The sequence below is a fragment of the Lissotriton vulgaris genome, chromosome 8, assembly GCF_964263255.1.
Source record: "Lissotriton vulgaris chromosome 8, aLisVul1.2, whole genome shotgun sequence".
NCBI classification, from domain to species: Eukaryota; Metazoa; Chordata; class Amphibia; order Caudata; family Salamandridae; genus Lissotriton; species Lissotriton vulgaris.
In genome coordinates, this window is record NC_141696.1 from 1,239,493,983 (window position 1) to 1,239,514,977 (window position 20,995).

The 20,995-nt window shown below is 47.4% G+C and overlaps 1 protein-coding gene across 1 annotated transcript in view; it reads left to right on the plus strand.

The window, feature by feature from the left end:
• KATNAL1 (katanin catalytic subunit A1 like 1) overlaps nucleotides 1–20,995 on the plus strand; it is a 321,796-nt gene that overhangs the window by 61,584 nt on the left and 239,217 nt on the right. The window contains exon 2 of the mRNA XM_086935151.1: nucleotides 16,132–16,304. Coding sequence (XP_086791277.1) covers nucleotides 16,143–16,304 — 162 coding nt within the window. The 5' untranslated portion in view covers nucleotides 16,132–16,142. The remainder of the gene's footprint in view (nucleotides 1–16,131; nucleotides 16,305–20,995) is intronic.

A 20,995-nucleotide genomic window follows, 5' to 3' on the forward strand; every position in this document is an offset into this window, starting at 1 on the left:
GCACTGCGCGGGAACCAGAAGAGACTTTTTCTCGTTGATCACGAACCCCAGGCCTTGCAAAAGTTTGACCGCCGACTGCAACTGAGACCGTAGCCGTTCGAGGCAGTGGTCCATGAGCAGCATGTCATCCAGGTACACTATCATCCTGACACCTTGGGCCCTCAAGGCCTCCACCGCCGGACGCAACACTTTTGTGAAGCACCATGGCGCCGAGGAGAGCCTGAAAGGTAGCGTGGTGAACTCGTAGACCTGACCGTCCCACCTGAACTGGAGGAAACGTCGGTGTGGAGGGAAGATCGGAACCGCCAAGTCGAGCCTGACCATCCAATCGGACGGACGTAAAACATCCCGCAAGAGCTGTATCCCCTCCATTTTGAAATGGCGATACACCAGCCACTCGTTAAACTCTTTTAAATTTATCACAGGGCGACTGCCCCCATCGACCTTGTCTACCAAGAAGAGATTGCTGATGAAACCTGAGGGGTGTTCGAAAGCGCAACAAATCGCCCCTTTTTGGAGGAGGGCTGCGACCTCTTCGCTCACCAAAGCTGCATCGCGCTGGGGAAAGGTAATGGGGCGAGGACGTTGTAGCTGACATGGACGGCCATGGAACTCCAGTTGGAAGCCCTGCACCGTCTGCAGCACCCAAGCATCGCTGGTAAGGGAGGCCCATGCTGGAAAGAACTGCGCCAGCCGCCCCCCCACTCGCAGGCTCGCGGAAGGCAGTACACTCACCTCGACCACCACCTTGCTGTTGGCTTCGCTGACCTCCACGCCCTCCGAACTTCTGCCCTCTAGTGGGGTAGAAATTGTTGAACCTGGCCTTGTCTTGATACTGGCCGCGTCCGGAGTGTTGACCTCTATCCGAGCTGGCGCCCCGGCCGAACGAGCGGCCCCTGCCTCGTCCGGCCTTGTCAAAAACACGAGGCGCGAAGACCTTCTTGATGTTTGACTGAGCGCGATCTAGGGAAGTAAAGGTAGCTACGAATTTCCCTAGTTCCTTAATGAATGGGTCACCGAACAAGCCCCCCTGGGCCACTGCACCTGCCTCCGACGAGGCGAGATCGCCCAGCTTGGGGTCCACCTTGATAAGGAGAGAACGCCTCCTCTCTGTAGAGAGGGCGCAGTTGGCGTTGCCTAGAAAAATGATGGCCCTCTGCGCCCAATTGGATAGCACTTCCGGGGAGATCGCGTCGCCTGACACCTTGGCCTCCTCCGCCATATCTAAGATCTTGGTCATGGGTCCAATAGCGTCCAAAAGCTTGTCCTGGCAAGTGCGCCATGACCTGTCGATCCCTTTCCGGGGGTCCTTGAACTTCTGGAGGAAGGTCGCCATCTTCGGGTCCATGTCCGGGGTCATGGCCACCTTACCCTCCAACGAGGGCCGGGGACACTCCACACGCAGGCGGCTCCTGGCATCCTTTTCCACCGGTTTCCTCAGGCGATTTGGGACGTATTGGGCCACCTTGTCACACGGGACCCACTCGGAGGACCTGGGGTGGACGATGTCGTCCGGGTCCAGCATGTCGAATGGACCTGCGGAGGAGGAGGGCTGTGAAGGTAGCCACGACCGGGAGGAACAGGCCTCCCCTTCCGAGTCCGGAGAGTCGTCGTCTTGCTGAGGGTCCGGAGACATAGCAATGGGCGAAGGAGGAGGAACTTCCGAAGGAAGAGGTTGAGGAGGTTGCGAGTCCTCTAAGGCCTTGAAGGCGCTCTTCACCCGTGCAAAAGCCGCCAAATCAACCCCCTCAGTGCAAGGCTTCTTGGGAGGAGGGGGGGGGAGGGGATGCGTCCGGTCTGGAGGCCGGAGCAGGCGCCGGAATAAGGGCGGCAAGCTTAGCGTAAGCCTCGTCCAGGCGCGCCGAGAGACGCTGCTCAAGGGGGACCATGGCCTGGTCCACCGCGCGGTAGATCGAGTCATCGACCGCCTGGTAGAAATCGTCGTCCAAGGGGACGTAATTCAGAGGGTCTTCCTCCGGGTATTGGTCCGCGTTCCCCTGCATAGCGAGGTAAATTAGGCTCAAGCTGCGGGAGCGTAAGGGAAAACCAAATGACCCTCCACAGGGCACTCTACAGTCTGGGGTGTCCCAGCGATATGGGTGTCCCAAGGCACACAATTAACGGGCTTGGCCCTGGAAACGCTACGTCCCTCAGAGTCCTGGGGCGCCCCCCGGCAAAGCGTTTCCACGCCGAAACGGCACAATTACGACCCCGAAGGGTGTTCGAAAATAGAATACAACCCAAAGGGCGTCCAGAAAAACAAGGGAACCCTAATTGCGACCCCGCAGGGTGTCAGAGCCGGGAGGCTAGGCACGGGACCCGCTGGCGACCGGACCGCACCAGAACACTCTAGAAGCACCTGGGAACGGCCCTTCAGCAGACGAGACACCGGCCCCTGGCGGCAAAGCCGCCGCACCGCACACTACTGGGCAATAGAATCGCGTAAGGAGCGCACTAGGCGTCCCGCGACCGAAGAGGGGAATCTGTGAAGAAACAACAGAAACCGACACCTGGCCAAAGGCCAAAGCGCACTACACAGAACCCAAAACCCAGGAGAGAAGGAAAAAACAACTTAACTTGCTGCGAGCAGCGAAGAAAGAGGAGGAGACAAGAACAGCGGAGCATGATGGGAGCCACCGGTGCATGGACACTGTGATAGGACTCATGTTTGACTTTGTTTTTTCCCCCGAATGTTCATGGGAAAAGTAGTTTGTGATATATTTTTTCTTGCTGCTGTAGAGAATAAAGCGATGAAAGAATGGCATAATCCGAAGCCTCCGGTCCTGACATAGAATTGGAGCTTCTGAGGTTCCTGGACTGGCTGGCTCTTATGCGTTTGGCGGCTAGGTATTCTGGTTTGCCTGTGTGGAGGGCTTTTTGCCTGAGGCAGGCAATTCTGAAGCTGGCTCGTAACTTAATTGGGAGCCATTTAAGTTCTCTGAGTGCAGGGGAGATGTGGTTGAATTTTTTAGTTCCGGTGACCATTCTGGCTGCTGCATTGAAGGTTGATTTCAGGGGGGCGAGGTGGGATTTTGCAGTGCCAGTCAGGGCTGCGATCCCGTAGTCGATTCTGGAGAGCAACGGTGCTTGGATGGCTTGTTGAAGGCCCTTGGGTGGGAGGAAGAGTTTTATTTTTTAGAGTAGTCTCAAGTTGAGAAAGGCGCTTTTAGCGGATCTTGTAATGTGATTTTTCATGTCCAGTTTCGGGTCTAGGGTGATACCTAGAGATTGTACCCAGTCCGCCAGTGTGATGTTGCCCATTGAGGGTGTCGATAGCTTTGAGCCATTATGCAATTTGGGGGGTTTCGTCTTTGTTGGAGATGAGGAGTATTTCAGTTTTCTCTTGATTACGTTTCAGGTGGTTACTTGAGAGCCACTGTTGCACCTCTCTGATCGTGGCGTTGAGTCTCTGCAGGTCCTCGATGGAGGTGGTTTCTAGATATAACTGTGTGTCATCAGCATCAGCAGGTGGAAAGGGATGTTGGATTTCCTGAGTAGAGAGGTGAGGGGTTTGATGTAGATGTTGAAAAGCTGAGGGGAGAGCACTGACCATTGTGGAACACCCCTAAAAATGGGGTGGAGGTCAGATTCAAAATTTTTAATTTGTATTCTTTGTGATCGGTTGTGGAGGAAGAAGGAAAACTAGAGAAGGACCATCTCTTCAAGACCAGCCCTTTCTTGTAGAACCTTGAGGAGAAGTTTGTGATCGACTGAATCGAATGCAGCCAATAGGTCCAGGAGGATGAGAAGGCAGCATTGGTCCGAGTCAAGTGACTTGTGTAGGTCATCTATAACATTGAGGATTGCAGTTTCAGTGCTGCAGCCTTTTCTGAAGCCTGATTGATGGGGATCTAGAAGGTTGATGTTGTCCAAGTGTTTGGTCAATTGAGGAAGTGCACATCGTTCCATGATTTTGGACAGAAGAGGTAAGTTCAAGACGGGTCTAAAGTTATTCAAATCCTCCATATCTAGTCCTGGTTTTTTCAGCAGAGGTGTGACTTGACCGACTTTGAGGCAATCTGGTACGACTCCTGATCTCAGTGAGCTGTTAATGATCTTGCACCAAACTAGAGCTAGGGCGAGCTTCAAGTCTTTGGGTAAGTGATCAAGGTCGTGGAATGAGGATTTAGCGTTGGAGATTAGTTTAACTATCTCTTCATCTTGATCGGGAGTGAAGGAAGACCAGTGTTTAGGGGGAAGCGCTATCGATGATTCTGGCAGCCTGGATCTCGGTTGAGGGAGTGAGATTGGAGCCAAGTGAGAGATCGATCTTTGCGATTTTGTCGTTGAAAAATGTGGTGAAGTTGTCACATCGCTCTTTGGATGCCTGAGTTGCGGAGACCACTGGTTTAGAGGTTTGTTTCCTGATGATATTGAAGAGCTCTTTGGGTCAGTTTTGAGCATTGTCAAAAAGAAGTATTTTTGTTCTTAATCAGACCCTCCAGCATTTCGCGATTTTGTGATTCACAAAAAAATCGCGAAATCGGCTGATTAGCGCGACGGCCGTGATATTTGCTCTTTGAGCCGCTAAAAAAGGTCTCCCAGAAGAAAGGAAAAACATATGGCTTCTAATTGGATGCATGTGCAGCCATAAAGTAACTTGGTTTAGGCATCTCTGTATTTTGTCTGTATTCCGTACTTCAAGGCACTCCGTCACTTTCTCGTTCCAATTTCTCCCAAAGCTGTAAAACTGCAGACTCATCTCCAGCGCAGGCTTTGTTCACACCCTGGGGTTATTAGCCTGTGTTTTCCCCGGGGCTTTTCAGATTATATTACGAGTTTGGGCCCGGCAACCCCTGCTTATAGAGGCAGTTCCATGCATGAACAGTTTTTGTAATGCATAATTCCTCCTCCTATTTACAGCGCTTAGAAACAGCAGTGGTGCCATAAATAGCGCTATATGGAAGTAATAGCTGGGAATGTGTTTCCTTCCCCTTATGCCTTCCTTTCTGTGATTGGGGTCATGTAACTCTGTTCTTAATCTCTGACCCACGGCTGCTGTTCTGGCTACACGCTCCTTTACCAAACCTATTTTCAGAATTTGCCTTTTTTCCCCATTTGAGAGATGCCAACGCATCTCTACGGATTTTGACATAAATTAAATTTATAAAGCACTAAACAAAAGTGGCATTGTGAGGTGTGGGCAGAGAGGTCACTGGCGTCTGGGTGCTGGCAGATGAGGGGTAGGCGGGTGGGCAGCCGGCTTTCACACTTCCTCTACATTACATTTTAAATTGGAGACACTTTACAGGAAGACGTGAGCATCTGAATACACAGAATATTCTAAAAGAGCAGAGGGCTTGCGGCCTACTGATTTGCTTTGATCCAGAAACTGAACTGAGTATGTCTTTCATATAGAGAAACTGGAATGTGATTGTCATGTCATCTTTTGGTATTGAGATACGTTTTTTTGTGGCCAAATCATTTTGGATGTTGTACAGTATGCAGAGACTGCCCATGTATGTTTTAAACGTAGTTATTTTTTAGATGATTTTTATCTTAACTGAGTGAGTTTTAATTGATGAAGATGATGGTATTTCAGCTTCTGTCGAGCAGTTTCTATATGCCAAAAATACATTAAATAAATTCTGCACAAGGCCTGTGGTGTCTTACTCAGCCTGGACAAACTAGTACCAGATTTCTCCAAACCAGATATTGCTGACATGCCCCCGGGCATGTGTACCTTCAAACAAGCAGAAGCCCGTAAAGGTCTAATCGTGCAGAAGAATTTCAAGGTCTGGCTGCTGCACTTGTCTGCTACCAAATGTAATGTGAATTTGGCTGATTTCCAGCTCCCCAAACCACCAAGCTAAATATTGTGTGCTAGCACAATGTGCCACCCTACGCCTGTCTCCTGCCTATGCTATTTATTTCCATTATGCACAAGGGGTGAAGCCTCATGAGTACAAAGGGGAAAGGCCTGGCCCCTGTGGCTGAGGTGATTTGATACCACAAGCAGACGGGGCTGTGGTGACAAAAGAGCACATCTCTAATTATTCCACTGGCGTTAATAAATGGGATCATTTTCTTTGAGGTCACAAATCAATAGAAACTGGGGCCCGGACATGCTGAAGAAGGCCCAGCAGAGTTCATTACTTTCCCTCATGGGAGGGGGCAATGAAATGATTGGCCTTTGAAGTTCCCTATAATTGCCCAGGTGAGGTGATAGCTAAGTACAGTTAGGCTAGTGTATTGATTTGAGGGCCTGCAGCAGTGACCTGTGGCCAGCTAGCCACAGGTTACTATCCCGGCAGGTCAGATTCATCCTTTAATCTTTCACAGACTAGCATAACAGTAGTATCTGCTATCAAAGAGATAAAATGCTCTACACTGTATACACTGTTTATATTCAACATTACATATATGATCAACTTTTGTACCACAAGAGGAAGGGCTTGGGTTTTGGGTCCCCGGCAGGGGTGCACACCTGGGTGCTAAAACATTCCAGGGAGAAATCGGGCCCACTCTTGCAAGGTTAAGATTAGAGCGGTGCTTCTGTAGAGTTACAGCCACTTTGAACAAACCTATTTCAAAGTGGAATACTCTGCTATAATAGTCTCCATTGATTTAAGGCTGAAAAATAATGATTACGAGTAAAATAAAGTGCAGAAATAATGCCGCTAAATTTCAATTTTTATGCCGCTAAATTTCCAAATCTATGCCGCAATATTCTGGGGGGTCAATTGGACTAGGCCAGGGGGTGTCTGATCACTCCACTTCCAATGCACCGACTTTCAAAAGTTCCTTTGTCTTTAGAGAACTATCATCATCATCCTTCAGCAGGGGAAATTCCGATAATCTCTTCCGTGGCTTGCACATTTATCCAACTCGCTAATGTATAAAACTCACAGCATAAGTGTCCACACACTCCGGTCGGCTAGGAAATTCCATTAATAATCCTTCATTACTTCCTCCACACAGCCTTGGCCGTCAGGAACGTACGAAAGACAAAATATATTTCTTAGCAGCCTATGTTTTAGAAAGCAAATTAAACCTGAAGCCTTCTCAGCAGAACAGTAAAATGTTTTTTTTTTCTCTAGGAAAAACAAATACACATGTGATTATCATTGTCACTATAAAACTTCATTATTAATGTTTTGCATTTCTTTTCACGTTATGTACATTATTGTCAAACAGTTAATGGCATGTCTCTTTTAAACTTGTGGCTTCTATCATTATTTTTTGGGCTAATATTTCTGCATTCACATTTGCAGCCTACTAGAAAAGCATGGGAAATACTGATTTGTTTCCGGCACGCATTTGCGCAATTCCATCTCCCCGTTTTTAGTTTATCACTGTTCATTTTCACATAATTTTGTTAATAATTCACACAATGAGAAGTGTGATCCAAGCAGGTTACAGATTACAATGCTGGCGTCAGCCAGCCATTCCATGTCGGTGGAACCCCCATGGAAAGGCTGGCGGAGGCTGGGTTCGAGTGCCCGTTGCAGGCCCCCTCTGTGTGGGGGGAGGGTGTATTTGCATTGAGGGATACCCATGGTAACCCCTACATTCCCATGCACAAGGTGGCAGGCACTGTGTGCACCAGTTCCTTCTTAGTTCCTTCTTTACTAAGATATTTAAGTTACATTTGTAGTTAGTTGCCTTGGAGCTACCATTTTCTTTCTTTAGCAAGAAAAGTTATACTGTCAGCTGGTTGACTGACAAAATATCGACCCTCAAAAGATCCCCATACCAAAATATCTTGACAAAAAAATTGATGTAAAAATATTGTCATTCTATACTTATCATGGTTTGTACAAAAATATCAAAAAATATATAGTTGTAATAAATATCGTATTAAATATTGTTTATAAAATTATTTATAATTTAAAATAATAAATATTAAACGATGTAATAGAACAAATGAAACTCACATATAATTAATACATACATTTACATATATATCTATGTAAAAAAACAATTCAACTGATCATTTAATTTATATTAGAATTTCAAAAGTTTTCACTAATATTAAATATAACAAATATATATATATATATATATATCGGGCTGTGGAACTTATGGCATGCTCTATTGGTGAAGGACAACTCTTTGAAAAAGTTTCCACGGCGAAACGCGTCAGAACAGTCCCAATCCTGCTGTCCCCTTTAAATAAAATCGGCTTTAAAGTGAAGTAACGTGTGCGGCTCATTTTCTCTCCGCAGGGGGAGATGTTTTGAACATATATATATATATATATATATATCTATCCAAAGGTCGCTGTACTTAGCGGTTCCCCTCCAAAAGCGTCAGCAGCCGTAGTAAATTCTCACAGGATCCTTCACTCTACCACAATAGCAATAGCTGTGCGCTTGGTGTTCTGTATCTGTTGGTGGACACATATATATATCCCCAAAGGTCGCTGTCCTTAGCAGTTCCCCCTCTAACATCGTCGGTGACTGCCAACGGCGACAGCAGCCGTTTGTGCGGCACACCAGGAGACAGCACAAATGATTTTATTGTGCACCAAAATCAAGGACGAGGCGTTTTGGCGTTTCGCCTTTGTCAAGTTAGTTCCTGTACAGGAAATTCCCTTAGAAATACACTTGGAAGTTCAAGGACATAGTAAACATACTTCAAGGGTTTCATTGACTCAATGGATAGTTCTATGCTCGTATAATTAAGAATCAAATTATTCATAATTCATCCCTTTTACATGATAAATCACAATGCAATTCCTCATTCCAAAATTACCAATTGTTGATCATGTATAAATCAACTGGGATAAAGTGATCGTCTGTGGCAATACCCGTTCGCGGAGTTTAGCGGACAATAAAGTTTTTCACTTTTTGGTACCATTTTGCCTATAATGCATTGTTTGTATTTTGAAGGTTTTTATCAACACTGCATTATCGATATCATATGCAATTTACATTTGGCCTTAATGTGCATTTCAGGCAATCCAACACGCTAGGTGCCATTTCCTTGAATTGCCTCTATGGACAGTGAAGTTTTCATTTTTTCCATACCCATTTGCCCATAATGTGTTATTTGTATTTCGGAGGGTTAAAATCTACTATTCCAACTCCAGTCAGTACAATAGTAGGGAAAGTGTTGGATAGCGGAGGGGTAACATTTACTATTCCCACTCTAGTCCGAGCAATATTAAAAGCAAACAAAATATCTTGAACAAAATAAAATTATTTAAAAAAACAAAGTAAATAAAAAACTACAAGTATATTTAATAGTAAAAAATAAAAGCATATTGCAATGTTAGATACATATCACAAACAAGTACAAATATTATGATAAATACAAATATTTTTTATTAGAAAATATTTATGAAGAAATATTTATTACATAAATTTAATTTAGTTACTTCCCAACCTATAACCCCACAAAACGCCCAACCTGCACCTAAAACCTAACCTTAAAAAGCAAAATATTTACACTATTAATATAAACATTTATCAACAAACGAATTATCATAATTAAATATGGATTATAAATTATAATTAATTTACTTCCCACAATATACCCCCAAAAAACCCACTAATAAAAATGTAATAAATTATTTATTCAATTAATTATCAATGTAATAATTAATATTGATTAAAAAAATTATTAATAATTACTTAACACTAATTTATCCCCCCCCCCCCATGCCCCTGCAAAACCCACAACCCACATCTACAGTCTTTAAAAAATATTTTGTGGACAATTAACATAATTATCAATTAAACTAATAATATTAACTAAAAACTAAATATTAATTCATTAAAATTAATTAGCTTTCTATCCTTTTCTCCTATACACCCCACAACTCACACCTAAAATTAAACTTTAAAAAATGATCACACAATTAAAATAAATAATTAATAGTATTTAACAACTAATAAATAATTTAAATTAATTTACTCCTCACCCTTTACCCCTATAAACCCCACAACCCAGTCCTAAAAATAAATGAATCATACAGTTAACATAATTAATGATCAATTAATGAATATTAATTAACAACTAATTAATTCATTAAAAAATAAATTACTTCCCATCCTTTACCCCTAAAAAAGTCCACACCCCGCACCTAAAAAAATATAATTTATTATCAATTAGTTAATATTAACAACTAATTATTAATTCATTAAAAATAAATTACTTCCCACCCTTCATCCCTATAAACCCCACAACCTGCAAATAAAATTAACAACAATTTTAAACATCAATTAAATAAATAATATTAAATAAAAAATAATCACTAATGTATTATAATTAAAGTATTTCCCACCCTATACCCCTATCATCCCACAACCTGCTACAGTACTAAAAATCCCCAAAATTAATTACATTAAAATTGGTAACTACTTAAAAATTTAACAAATATATTAAAAAGCATAAACAATAATTATACAAAAAATTGACATCACATACATTTAAAATATATATATACTAAAATACATAATATTTAAAAAATGATATTTGGAACAACTATGGGGCTGATTGCGAGTTTGGCAGTGCCTCACCGGCATTGATTCAACACAGCCCCAATAAAGGCGTGCATGGCCCGCCCGCCAGATTACGAGTACAACTCAAGTCTGGTAGGCTTTTCTTTTGCTGTTCCCACAGTGGTACCCTGAAAACAGGCACCGCATTGGGTACGCAAAAGAAGTTCCAGAACGACTTGGACTGTGAAGTCCATGCTGTTCTGGAACTTCGGGTGCATGCAAACAGGGGGGCACAAGATGCATCCCCATGGCAAAGGGGGCCCTGTAGGGCTCCCTTTGTTTTCCCACTGCAAGCCTTTTCATGGCGGGCTTACTGCCATGAAAAAGCTGGCAGTGCTCATAATATGCTCGGCAGACTGTGGCGGTTCCACCTTGTATATTGGATAGCCCTGTCTGCTGCGCCACTGCCAGGGAACAGTGGTTCCCTGGCGCAGCATGCCCAGTGGTGGGGGTCTTGAATGGCCGCATCGAAATAGGGCTGCCGCATGACCGCTACCACTGCTCCACTGCGAGTCTGGTGGCCAAAGACCACCAGACTCTCAACAGACCCCTATAGTTTTTCAAATGATATTAATGACTTTGATATTTTAAAGATCAATATTACTTACCCTAAAATCAATATTCTGGACAATGATATTCTTGCTGACGATATTTCCATATCACAATATTTTGCACACAGTATTTTGCCATGGCGATATTATTTAACAATATTATCTGAATACCCTGTCAGATATTTATTTTGCACCTTTTCTCCCCACCGTCCTCTATTTTCTTTTCGATTGTCAATTGTAGTTGCCTATAAGGATTTCCTTTTAAAGATAAAAGTCTTTCTTACACAGTTGGACTTTGCTTACTTGGAAAAGGGTCACCTCCTTTGCTCATACTGATCCAGTTGAAACCTTTCTCTTGCACTCCTCAGCTCATAATCTATAGTAGAATTATTTTTATAAAGTCAGTAAGAGATAAAATCTAAGTAGAGGGAAACAGATTTTCTAGGTATCGCGTGGCTTACTGCGCAAATGCGCAGTCAAGCTCGCACGATTTTATGTTTTAAGGAAAACTTTACTGGCGAGGGTTAACCCCCGCCCCCCTTCTCTATTGACAAGCCTCCTAAACGGTGTCCAGCCATTGGAGAAGAGGTCCTAGTAACGTTCTCCTTTCTCTTTTAGCCACGTCCTTTTCAGATTGGGTTCCTTGACTTACTGCTGAAGTAAAAGATTTCTTATCCTCTTTATGGGTCCAGATGGCCCCATAAAGAATATACAGACCTTTGATGCCAGCAGGAAGTCTGAGCGTCCAGTTTGAAAGGGACGGGGCTAAAAGATTAAAGTCAGCGCTTTTTCTCTCTCCGCCGTCATCTTCCCTCTCCCCCTTCTGTCTTCTCGCCTGCCCCCCCCCTTCCCTAGGTGCACAGGTTTTGCAGTCCAGTTTCCCCTTTCCTGTGGGTGCTGGCTCTACTCACACACAGCGCTGTCTCTCTTGTCTTTCTGCACCTAGACGTGTTCTTATCTCTGCCCCTTCGCATCAAACACACCTGGTGTGTTTCCTTTGGGCCCGTTTCCGCGCTGTTTTACATAGGTACACAGTGTGTTTGAAGCACTGTGTTCCGAACCGGGTCGATTTCACTGTCAAATGTTAAGAGAAGCGCCCGAGGCCTCCCCTGGGACAAGGCAAGCCTCATTCATTCCAAAACTGTGATCCATCACCCGGTGCAGGGCAGGCGCATTTACCACCTGAACCCCGTTACCATATGCTTATTTTATTTTGGAAAATCGAAACACAAAAATGTTAATGCAGTGTTTCAAACTGAGTATGTAACTGACGAAACACCCGGGGCCTCCGCAAGGGAACCGTGAAGCATGTGAACATCACGGGACGCCGACGGGAGCTCAGCGCACCCGAGCCCTCCAACCCTTACGCTCCTTTACCTTTGAAAATTCGGAATTAACAATTAATTTCAAACAACTGGATTCCCCCAGTGCGGACTTCACTGTAAACTGCGGAAAGAAACACGAGGCCTCCCCCAGGGGACCCACACACCCCCTCACTTTCACACCCCCTCACCCTCACACCCCCTCACCCTCACACCCCTTCACCCACCCCCTCACCCTCACACCCCCTCACCCTCTCACCCTCACACCCTCACACCCCCTCACCCTCACACCCCCTCACCCTCACACCCCCAAACCCCCTCACCCTCACCCTCACATCCCCAAACCCTCACACCCCAACACCCTCAAACCCCCTCACCCCCACACCCCCTCACCCTCACATCCCCTCACCCTCACACCCCCTCACACCCTCACCCCCACTCATCCCCTCACCCTCACACCCTCCCACACCCTCACACCCCCTCATCCCCTTACCCACACCCTTACTCACCCTCTCACCCCTCACCCTCACACCCTTCACCCTCACACCCCTCACCCTTACACCCCCTCACCATCACACCCCCTCACCCACCCTCACACCCCCTCTCCCTCACACCCTCTCACCCACCCTCACTCACCCTCACACCCTCTCACCCTCACACCCTCTCACCCTCACACCCTCTCACCCTCACACACCCTCTCACCCTCACACACCCCTCACCCTCACACACCCCCTCACCCTCACACACCCCCTCACCCTCACACACCCTCTCACCTTCACACGCCCTCTCACCCTCACACACCCTCTCACCCTCACACACCCCCACTCACCCTCACTCACCCACCCACCCTCACACACCCTCTCACCCACACACCCTCAACCTCACACCCTCAACTTCACCCTCGTACCCCCTCACCCTCGTACCCCCTCACCCTCAGACCCCCTCACCCTCAGAACCCCTCACCCCCAGACCCCCTCACCCCCAGACCCCCTCACCCCCAGACCCCCTCACCCCCAGACCCCCTCACCCTCACACACCCTCACCCTCACACACCCTCACCCTCACACACCCTCACCCTCACACACCCTCTCACCCTCACACACCCTCTCACCCTCACACACCCTCTCACCCTCACACACCCTCTCACCCTCACACACCCTCTCACCCTCACACACCCTCTCACCCTCACACACCCTCTCACCCTCGCACACCCTCTCTCACCCCCTCACCCTCACACCCCCTCACCCTCAGACACCCTCTCACCCACACACCCTCAACCTCACACCCCCTCGCCCTCAACCTCACCCACCCCCATCCTCACCCTCACACCCCCTCACCCTCACACCCCCTCACCCTCACACCCCCTCACCCTCACACCCCTTCACCCTCACACCCCTTCACCCTCACACCCCTTCACACACCCTCACACCCCATCACCCCCTCACCCTCACCCCCCTCACCCCCTCACCCTCACACCACCTCATCCTGACACCCCCTGACACCCCCTCACCCTCACACCCTCACACCCTTTAACCCTCACACCCCCTCACCCTCACACCCCCTCACCCTCACACCCCCTCACCCTCACTCCCCTCACCCTCACTCCCCTCACACCCCTCACCCTCGCTCACTCTCTCACCCCCTCACCCTCTCACCCTCTCCCCCCCTCACCCTCTCACCCTCTCACCCCCTCACCCTCCTACCCCTCACCCCCACACCTTCACACCCCTCACCCTCACACCCCCTCACCCTCTCACCCCCTCACCACCTCACCCTCACACCCCCTCACCCTCATACCCTCTCACCCTCTCACCCTCACACCCTCTCACCCTCACACCCCCTCACCCTCATACCCCATCACCCTTTCACCCCCTCACCCTCACACCTGCTCCCCCTCACACCCCTCACCCCCACACCCCTCACCCCCTCACACCCCCTCACCCTCACACCCCCTCACCGTCTCACCCCCTCACCCTCTCACCCTCACACCCCCTCATGCTCACACCCCCTCATGCTCACACCCCCTCATGCTCACACCCCCTCACGCTCACACCCCCACCCCCTCACACCACCCCTCACAAACCCCTTTCCCCGCCCTTCACATCCCCTCCCCCTCACACATCTTCACCCCCTCACCCTCACCCTCACACCCCCTCATCCTCACACCCCCTCATCCTCACACCCCATCACCCTCACACCCCTCACCCTCGCACCCCCTCACCCTCACACCCCCTCACCCACCCTCACCCTCACACCCCCTCACTCTCACACCCCCTAACACTCACTCACACTCACCCCCTCACACCCCTCACCTTCACACACCCTCACCCTCACACACCCTAACCCTCACACACCCTAACCCTCACACACCCTCACCCTCACACACCCTCACCCTCCAACACCCTCACTCACCTTCACTCACCCTCACTCACCCTCACTCGCCCTCCCTCACTCACCCTCACTCACCCTCACTCGCCCTCACTTGCCCGCCCTCACTCACTCACCCTGACTCACTCACCCTGACTCACTCACCCTGACTCTCTCACCCTGACTCTCTCACCCTGACTCTCTCACCCTGACTCTCTCACCCTGACTCTCTCACCCTGACTCTCTCACCCTGACTCTCTCACCCTGACTCTCTCACCCTGACTCTCTCACCCTCTCTCACCCTGACTCACCCTGACTCACCCTCACACACCCTCACACACCCTCACACACCCTCACACACCCTCTCACCCTCACCCCCTCACACCCCACTCACACCCCCTCACCCTCACATCTCCTCACCCTCCCCCTCTCACCCTCACACTCCCTCACCCCCTCACACTCCCTCACCCTCACACCCCTCCCCCCTCTCACCCTCACACACCCTCATCCCCTCACCCTCACACCCCCTCAGCCTCACACCCCCCTCACCCTCACACCCCCCTCACCCTCACACACCCCTCACCCTCACACACCCCTCACCCTCACACACCCCTCACCCTCACACACCCCTCACCCTCACACCCCCTCATCACCTCACCCTCACACCCCCTCACCCTCTCACCCTCTCCCCCTCTCACCCTCACACCCCCTTACGCTCAGACACCCTCACACCCCTTCACCCTCACACCCACTCACCCTCACACTTTCTATTTCTACACCCAAACCCTTTGTTTCATTTAATTATTTGAATCACATTTCTTGATTTCACCTTTCACTTTACTAGCTCCTCCTTTGTGATGCCAGTGATTGGCCTTCAACATTGTCTTAGCCTCATGACGTTCTAGTATTTAAATCTAAAATTGCCCTTTTTAAAAATTATGTAATACTTTAGTGTGCGCTGTTTTTTATAAGCAGATATCTATTTATGATTGGTGTACTTTTCTTTTGTTTCAAGTTAGGCACCAATGGTATTTCTGTGCATAAATGAGGCAGAATGTCTAGTAATGATAATAATGCTCTGGTGCCACTGGGTAAGATTCACAGTGTTCTCGTGGTTATGGGGACACAATCTTATCTTTTTTAATAGAAAGTAGGTGTCACCAAGATTATCCAGAGGAAAGATCAGTGCTGTCTGGGGTTTCATGCCTCTCCGTTTGACCTACAGTTATCTTTGCTTGTGCATTGTGCCATAAGGTAACATATATATTATTGATGCTTGTTGCATGCCCAGGACATTTGTGAGCTAATATGTGATATGTCAATGTTGTTTTATACAGGTAAATATAAAGGAGAAGAAAAACCCATGGTTTCAGCAATTTTTTGTTGCTGAACTAGTAAAAATAATCCTATTCCTGTTTCATCTGAATACCTATTTTGTTTTAGGTCTGTGAAAGATGAGCTTGGTTGAGATTTGTGACAACGCCAAGAAGGGACGAGAATATGCTCTTCTTGGGAACTACGACTCTTCTATGGTGTATTATCAGGGTGTATTACAGCAGATTCAGAGGCATTGTCAGTCAATCCGAGATCCAGCAGTAAAGAGCAAGTGGCACCAGGTAGGATCTTTTAATGGGCAGCACATGCTGTCTGACAATGGCTGATAATGTTTTAAAGAAATTGCTAAAAACTGTGATTCACGCGTTGCCAATTCAGCACATTTGTCAATATTAGAATGCTTGTTCAAACTTTGCCTTAGTTCCTAAGCCTGCAGCTCATAGATTGAATCAGTGTGAGCAGTTTTTGTAAGAGTGTTTCTAATGTTTAGCTCTCAACGATTTGTTAGAAAGAGCCCTTTCAATGGTCTCTGTAACTCAGTGTGTCCTATGTAGAAGATACCATGTCCAAGAATGGTAACCTCAACCAGAACCCCACTTTTAAGCACTGTTCTTTTTTTGCATTTATTGAACAGGATTTCCGGACACGTCCCCACCCCCTGCATTGCACTCTTTCCCTTTTCTTTGTGTGGGGCTACTTAATTTCCCTGAGTGCAGCGCCCTTTCTAACTTCCATCTATTAAGCAGGATTCTTCTCACTCCCCTTCACTGTGCTTTTGCTTCTATGTTTCCTCCTTATACACTGCATGGGCTATAAATTATGTGTGCCTATTCTTTTGTGCACCTTTGCGAAGGGACACAGAACCATACAAGGTTACTCACTTGGGGAACAGGCATGTCATATTACCAAACATGGTAAAACTATTGTCAGATTGGACCAATGGATAGCATTCTGCCTGAGCGCCTGTAGAACCCAGGAAGACTGCAAGCTGATCCATGCCCTGAGTACAAAGAGATTCCAGATTTGAAAGCATACATTTTAGGTGCAAAATCAATCTACTTGAATATTATCTTGCTAAATATTCCCAGTTTGACCCACTGAAGGGAGGTATCATAGTTTGCTTACTGAATTGTATTACATAACAGCGCTGCATTTAAATGTGTGTGTTATGCATAAATATTGCTGCTTTAAATTTCATGGTGAATGTCACAGGTAACTCTTTAATCTTATAATGGTGTCTGAAATGGGGAGTCATTGGTTTGAAGGTGGTACCCTGAAATCACATCCTGTTCTGCTGGGTTCAACAATATTGTCTAGACACAGCGTATTGAAGGTGCAGTTCTTGGGCGAATTTAGCTTCGGACTTGTCCTTTAACTGTTTTGAGGTGGTGCTATTTTCTTCTCTTGTTTCAATCTTTTCATTGAAAAGGTCATCAGGTAATTGACCTAACCACCCCCTTGTAGAATATGCTCAATATTCCCATAGTCAGTTGTTTTTATAAAATTCATATAGGGGTCGATTACAATATCATCCGGAAAGCATTCCGACCGAATCTGTCTCGGAATGGTTTCCGCCCGATTCGGATTCGAGGAGACAGAGCGACCGATTCCGATGGTTCCGGATACCATTCGGTCCGACTCCCATTGACTTCAATGGGTGCCTGTGTTCCGACCGAATACACAGGCTCCCATTGAAGAAAGGCGTGGGTGGGGAAAATGGTGCACCCTGTGGCAGGCACCCCTTGGTGCTGCCACAATGTGCATGGCCTGAAAGCGGGGTCCGTTTGGTAGCTCCACGGGCCCCATTTGGAAGGCTCCTGGTGAAGGTGGGTCTGCTATGGGCCCCCAAAATCAGATTCTGACAGCCGATCTGTGCCTGAACAACTGATTCGGAAAGGCTGTCCGAATCTTACATCGTAATCGCTCGGTCTGAAATGCGGACCGGTGACCTGTACTAGTCGGCTCCGAACGACTCTGTTCCTCCGAATGCTATCCAGAACCGACTCGGACAGTCCGAATGCTTTATGGTCATCGTAATCAGTCATTCGGAAAGCTTTCGGATTCAGTTTTAAAGACTGGTTCCGAATCGGATTCGGCAGACCCGAGTCCAATTCGGACCCTTTCCGGACGACATCGTAATCGACCCCATAATGTTCATGGCAAAAGGCGAGGGATTGCTCTTATAACCTGCTTGGCATAGCGAGGTTTAGGTCTACTTTTAATTCAGGGAAACAACTAGTAAGTAAATCATCCAAAAAGTCTGTCACATAGTTCTTGAATAATGGGACTGGCACATTTTACTCATCATGGTAATTTGTTTTTTTTAGGCATTAGCTACACATATTGAATGGTGTTAAGTTTCATGTCTGTGTTCGTAAGGGCTTTAGATTGCCAATGCCTTTGGAATCCAAACTGTTACAACTGCGAAGCTGGACCAGTGTCCCACGGATCAATTTGTTTACCGATGTTGTGCAAAAAATGGTGTTGCACTAATTCACTCATAAATATAACTATATTGTGCTCCAAGCGTTGCAGTTTTTCTAATTTTAAACTATTGCCTCCTTTATTTATTTGTTAGGTAAATAGACTGTTGCCCTGCTTTTCATTTATTATTTCCACTTAATTATTTATTTAAATACTCAAATCTACATTTTGTAAAAACTAAGGTAATCTAAAAGTGTTTTTCTTTTCCAACCTATGTTAAATCCTCTAATGTTGCTCTTTTTATGAATTATCTCATATTGCTTGTATTGTGGTGAAAATAAACTTAGCAAGGTTCTTTGAACATGGTTACTGATAGTAAGGTTCTGAATAACATTAGTTGGCCTTACCTAATTTATTGTGCTCTCACACCCATATCCTTTGCACTCTTACTACAACCCAGCAATCTGAGAAACATTTGCACTGCACCAACTTTCGATATCATTTTGATATATTTATTCTTCTGTGGTGTTGGCCTCCCTTTCCTAATTTGTATCCATAAGCCCATTTTATAAGTAGATTGTAAATTCATCACCATAGAGAATTTTAAAAACATTTCAGAAAATATTAGCCCTGCTACTGATCCCTGTGTTAATTAATCCATGCCACCCATTTGCATGCCTCTCCATTTACCATTGCTCCCTTTGCTGCATTCCTTTGAGTAGTATTATATTTGCACTATATATTTATGTTCACGCCTGATACCAATTTATTCATGATTGTTAGACCCGGCCTCGTGGCGTGGTCCTCCCTGACCCGTAGCAACTCCCTTCCGAGCTTTCACCACAGCAGACCCCTGCGTCCCCCGGCCTAACCAACCCTTGCCTCCACGTTACGTCCTCACCCTTACCGGACTTCCCAGCCCGTGCCTCCATCTTCCCGGCCCGTAGACCCTGTGTGCCCACTTTCGGCATCTAAGATCGGCGTCCGAGCCAGCGCGGCCTAGTCCGAGAGTTGCCACCCTGGCGGGAGGACAGAGCGCTCCCAGCGAGTGAGAGAGGGAGGAGCAGTATCCTTCACACCTCCGACCTCTCCTTGAGAAGTGAGTTTCGATCGCCCCTCCGGCCGCCCGGAGGGCTGGCTCCACGCCTGCTGTGTGTCTGGGACTCCTCCAGAAACCAACCTGAATGGATCAAAGGGCCGCGTGGCAGGAAACCCAAACAAGCGGCCCCCAGGTGCCAAGTCCCCTGCCGACCAGACTCCGGATATCAAAGATGAGCAGTCCTATAACTGGGGTTGCTCCGGGACTATCGACAGATTAGATTCTGGAACAATGAGAGCCCTACTGACGTGGTCGCGGCTCGTTTGGCAGAGAAGGACATCTGCTGGAACCACCTGAGCCCTGCTGAGTGACTCGCGGCTCCCCTGCAACCTTGGAACATCTGAGCCCTGCTGAGTGACTCGCGGATCCCCTGAAGATCGTAAGACCTCCGACATCGTGCTTGAGCCCTGCTGAGTGACTCGCGGCTCCTTGACTCTCCTGGTCTGGCTGGACCCTGAAAGATCGCCCCGTATCCCCCGTCTCGAGGATTGAGAGCTGTGCGCCGGATCCGCAACGACATTGACACTGATCCTTTAAGACTGTCCCGTTACCCCTACCCTGACCGAGACTCTTTGAGCTCTTGCTCTACTTGTAACTACCAGCTTTCTTATCATAAAGATCCCTTGAATCACGAGATAAAGAAACGTTCCTAAGAAGCTACGGTGTGGTGTCTCTTTGTCGTGTGGTGCTTGTGTAGTGTGTACGTTCCTAGACTCAAGACTCTCCCCCTGAGAAGTCTCCCTCCAGTGCTCGTCTTCGTACCTAGGGAGGTGGGTCCCAGGGTGGTCGGGTACATTTCCTGCCCTCCCCTGAGGTCGCCTTCTAACATTGGTGGCAAGCGACAGGATACGAGCCGCAATATAGAGATCGTACAGTACACGACTAACGCACTACCAAGCAAAGACAACGGAAGAAACCACCATGAGTATCATCGAAACTGACGCAAGTTTGGCATTCCGTGTAGAACAACTGGAAGACTACACACACAAAGAACTAAAAGAATTCTGCAAAGAACTAGGAATCGCTACCACTGGCTTCAACACAAAAGAAGACATGCAGAAAGCATTGAAAGCTTGGGTGGAGTCCGGAACCCCCCTCACAGAAGGAGCGGCGGCGCCGGGACTCCCCCAGACAGAAAACGGCAGCAGCCCGGTACGAAGCACTGTACCAGACGGGGGCCTCTCCCCGGAAGCGCTCGCAGACCGAGAAAGAAGTCGTCACCATGAGCTCGAGATGGCGAAACTAAAGATCGAAGGAGAAATAAAACTAGCCAAAAAGAAATTGGCGGTCAAGCAAATGAAGGTACAAGGAGAACTAGAGGAGAAGAAACTCCAGCGGGAGCATGAAGGAAGGAGACTTTAGCTGGAACACGAGCAAGCTTGAAGGAGCTCGAGATCAAGGCAAGGAACGAGGAGAACCAGCCCCTGGGGAACCGAGAGATCGTCACCC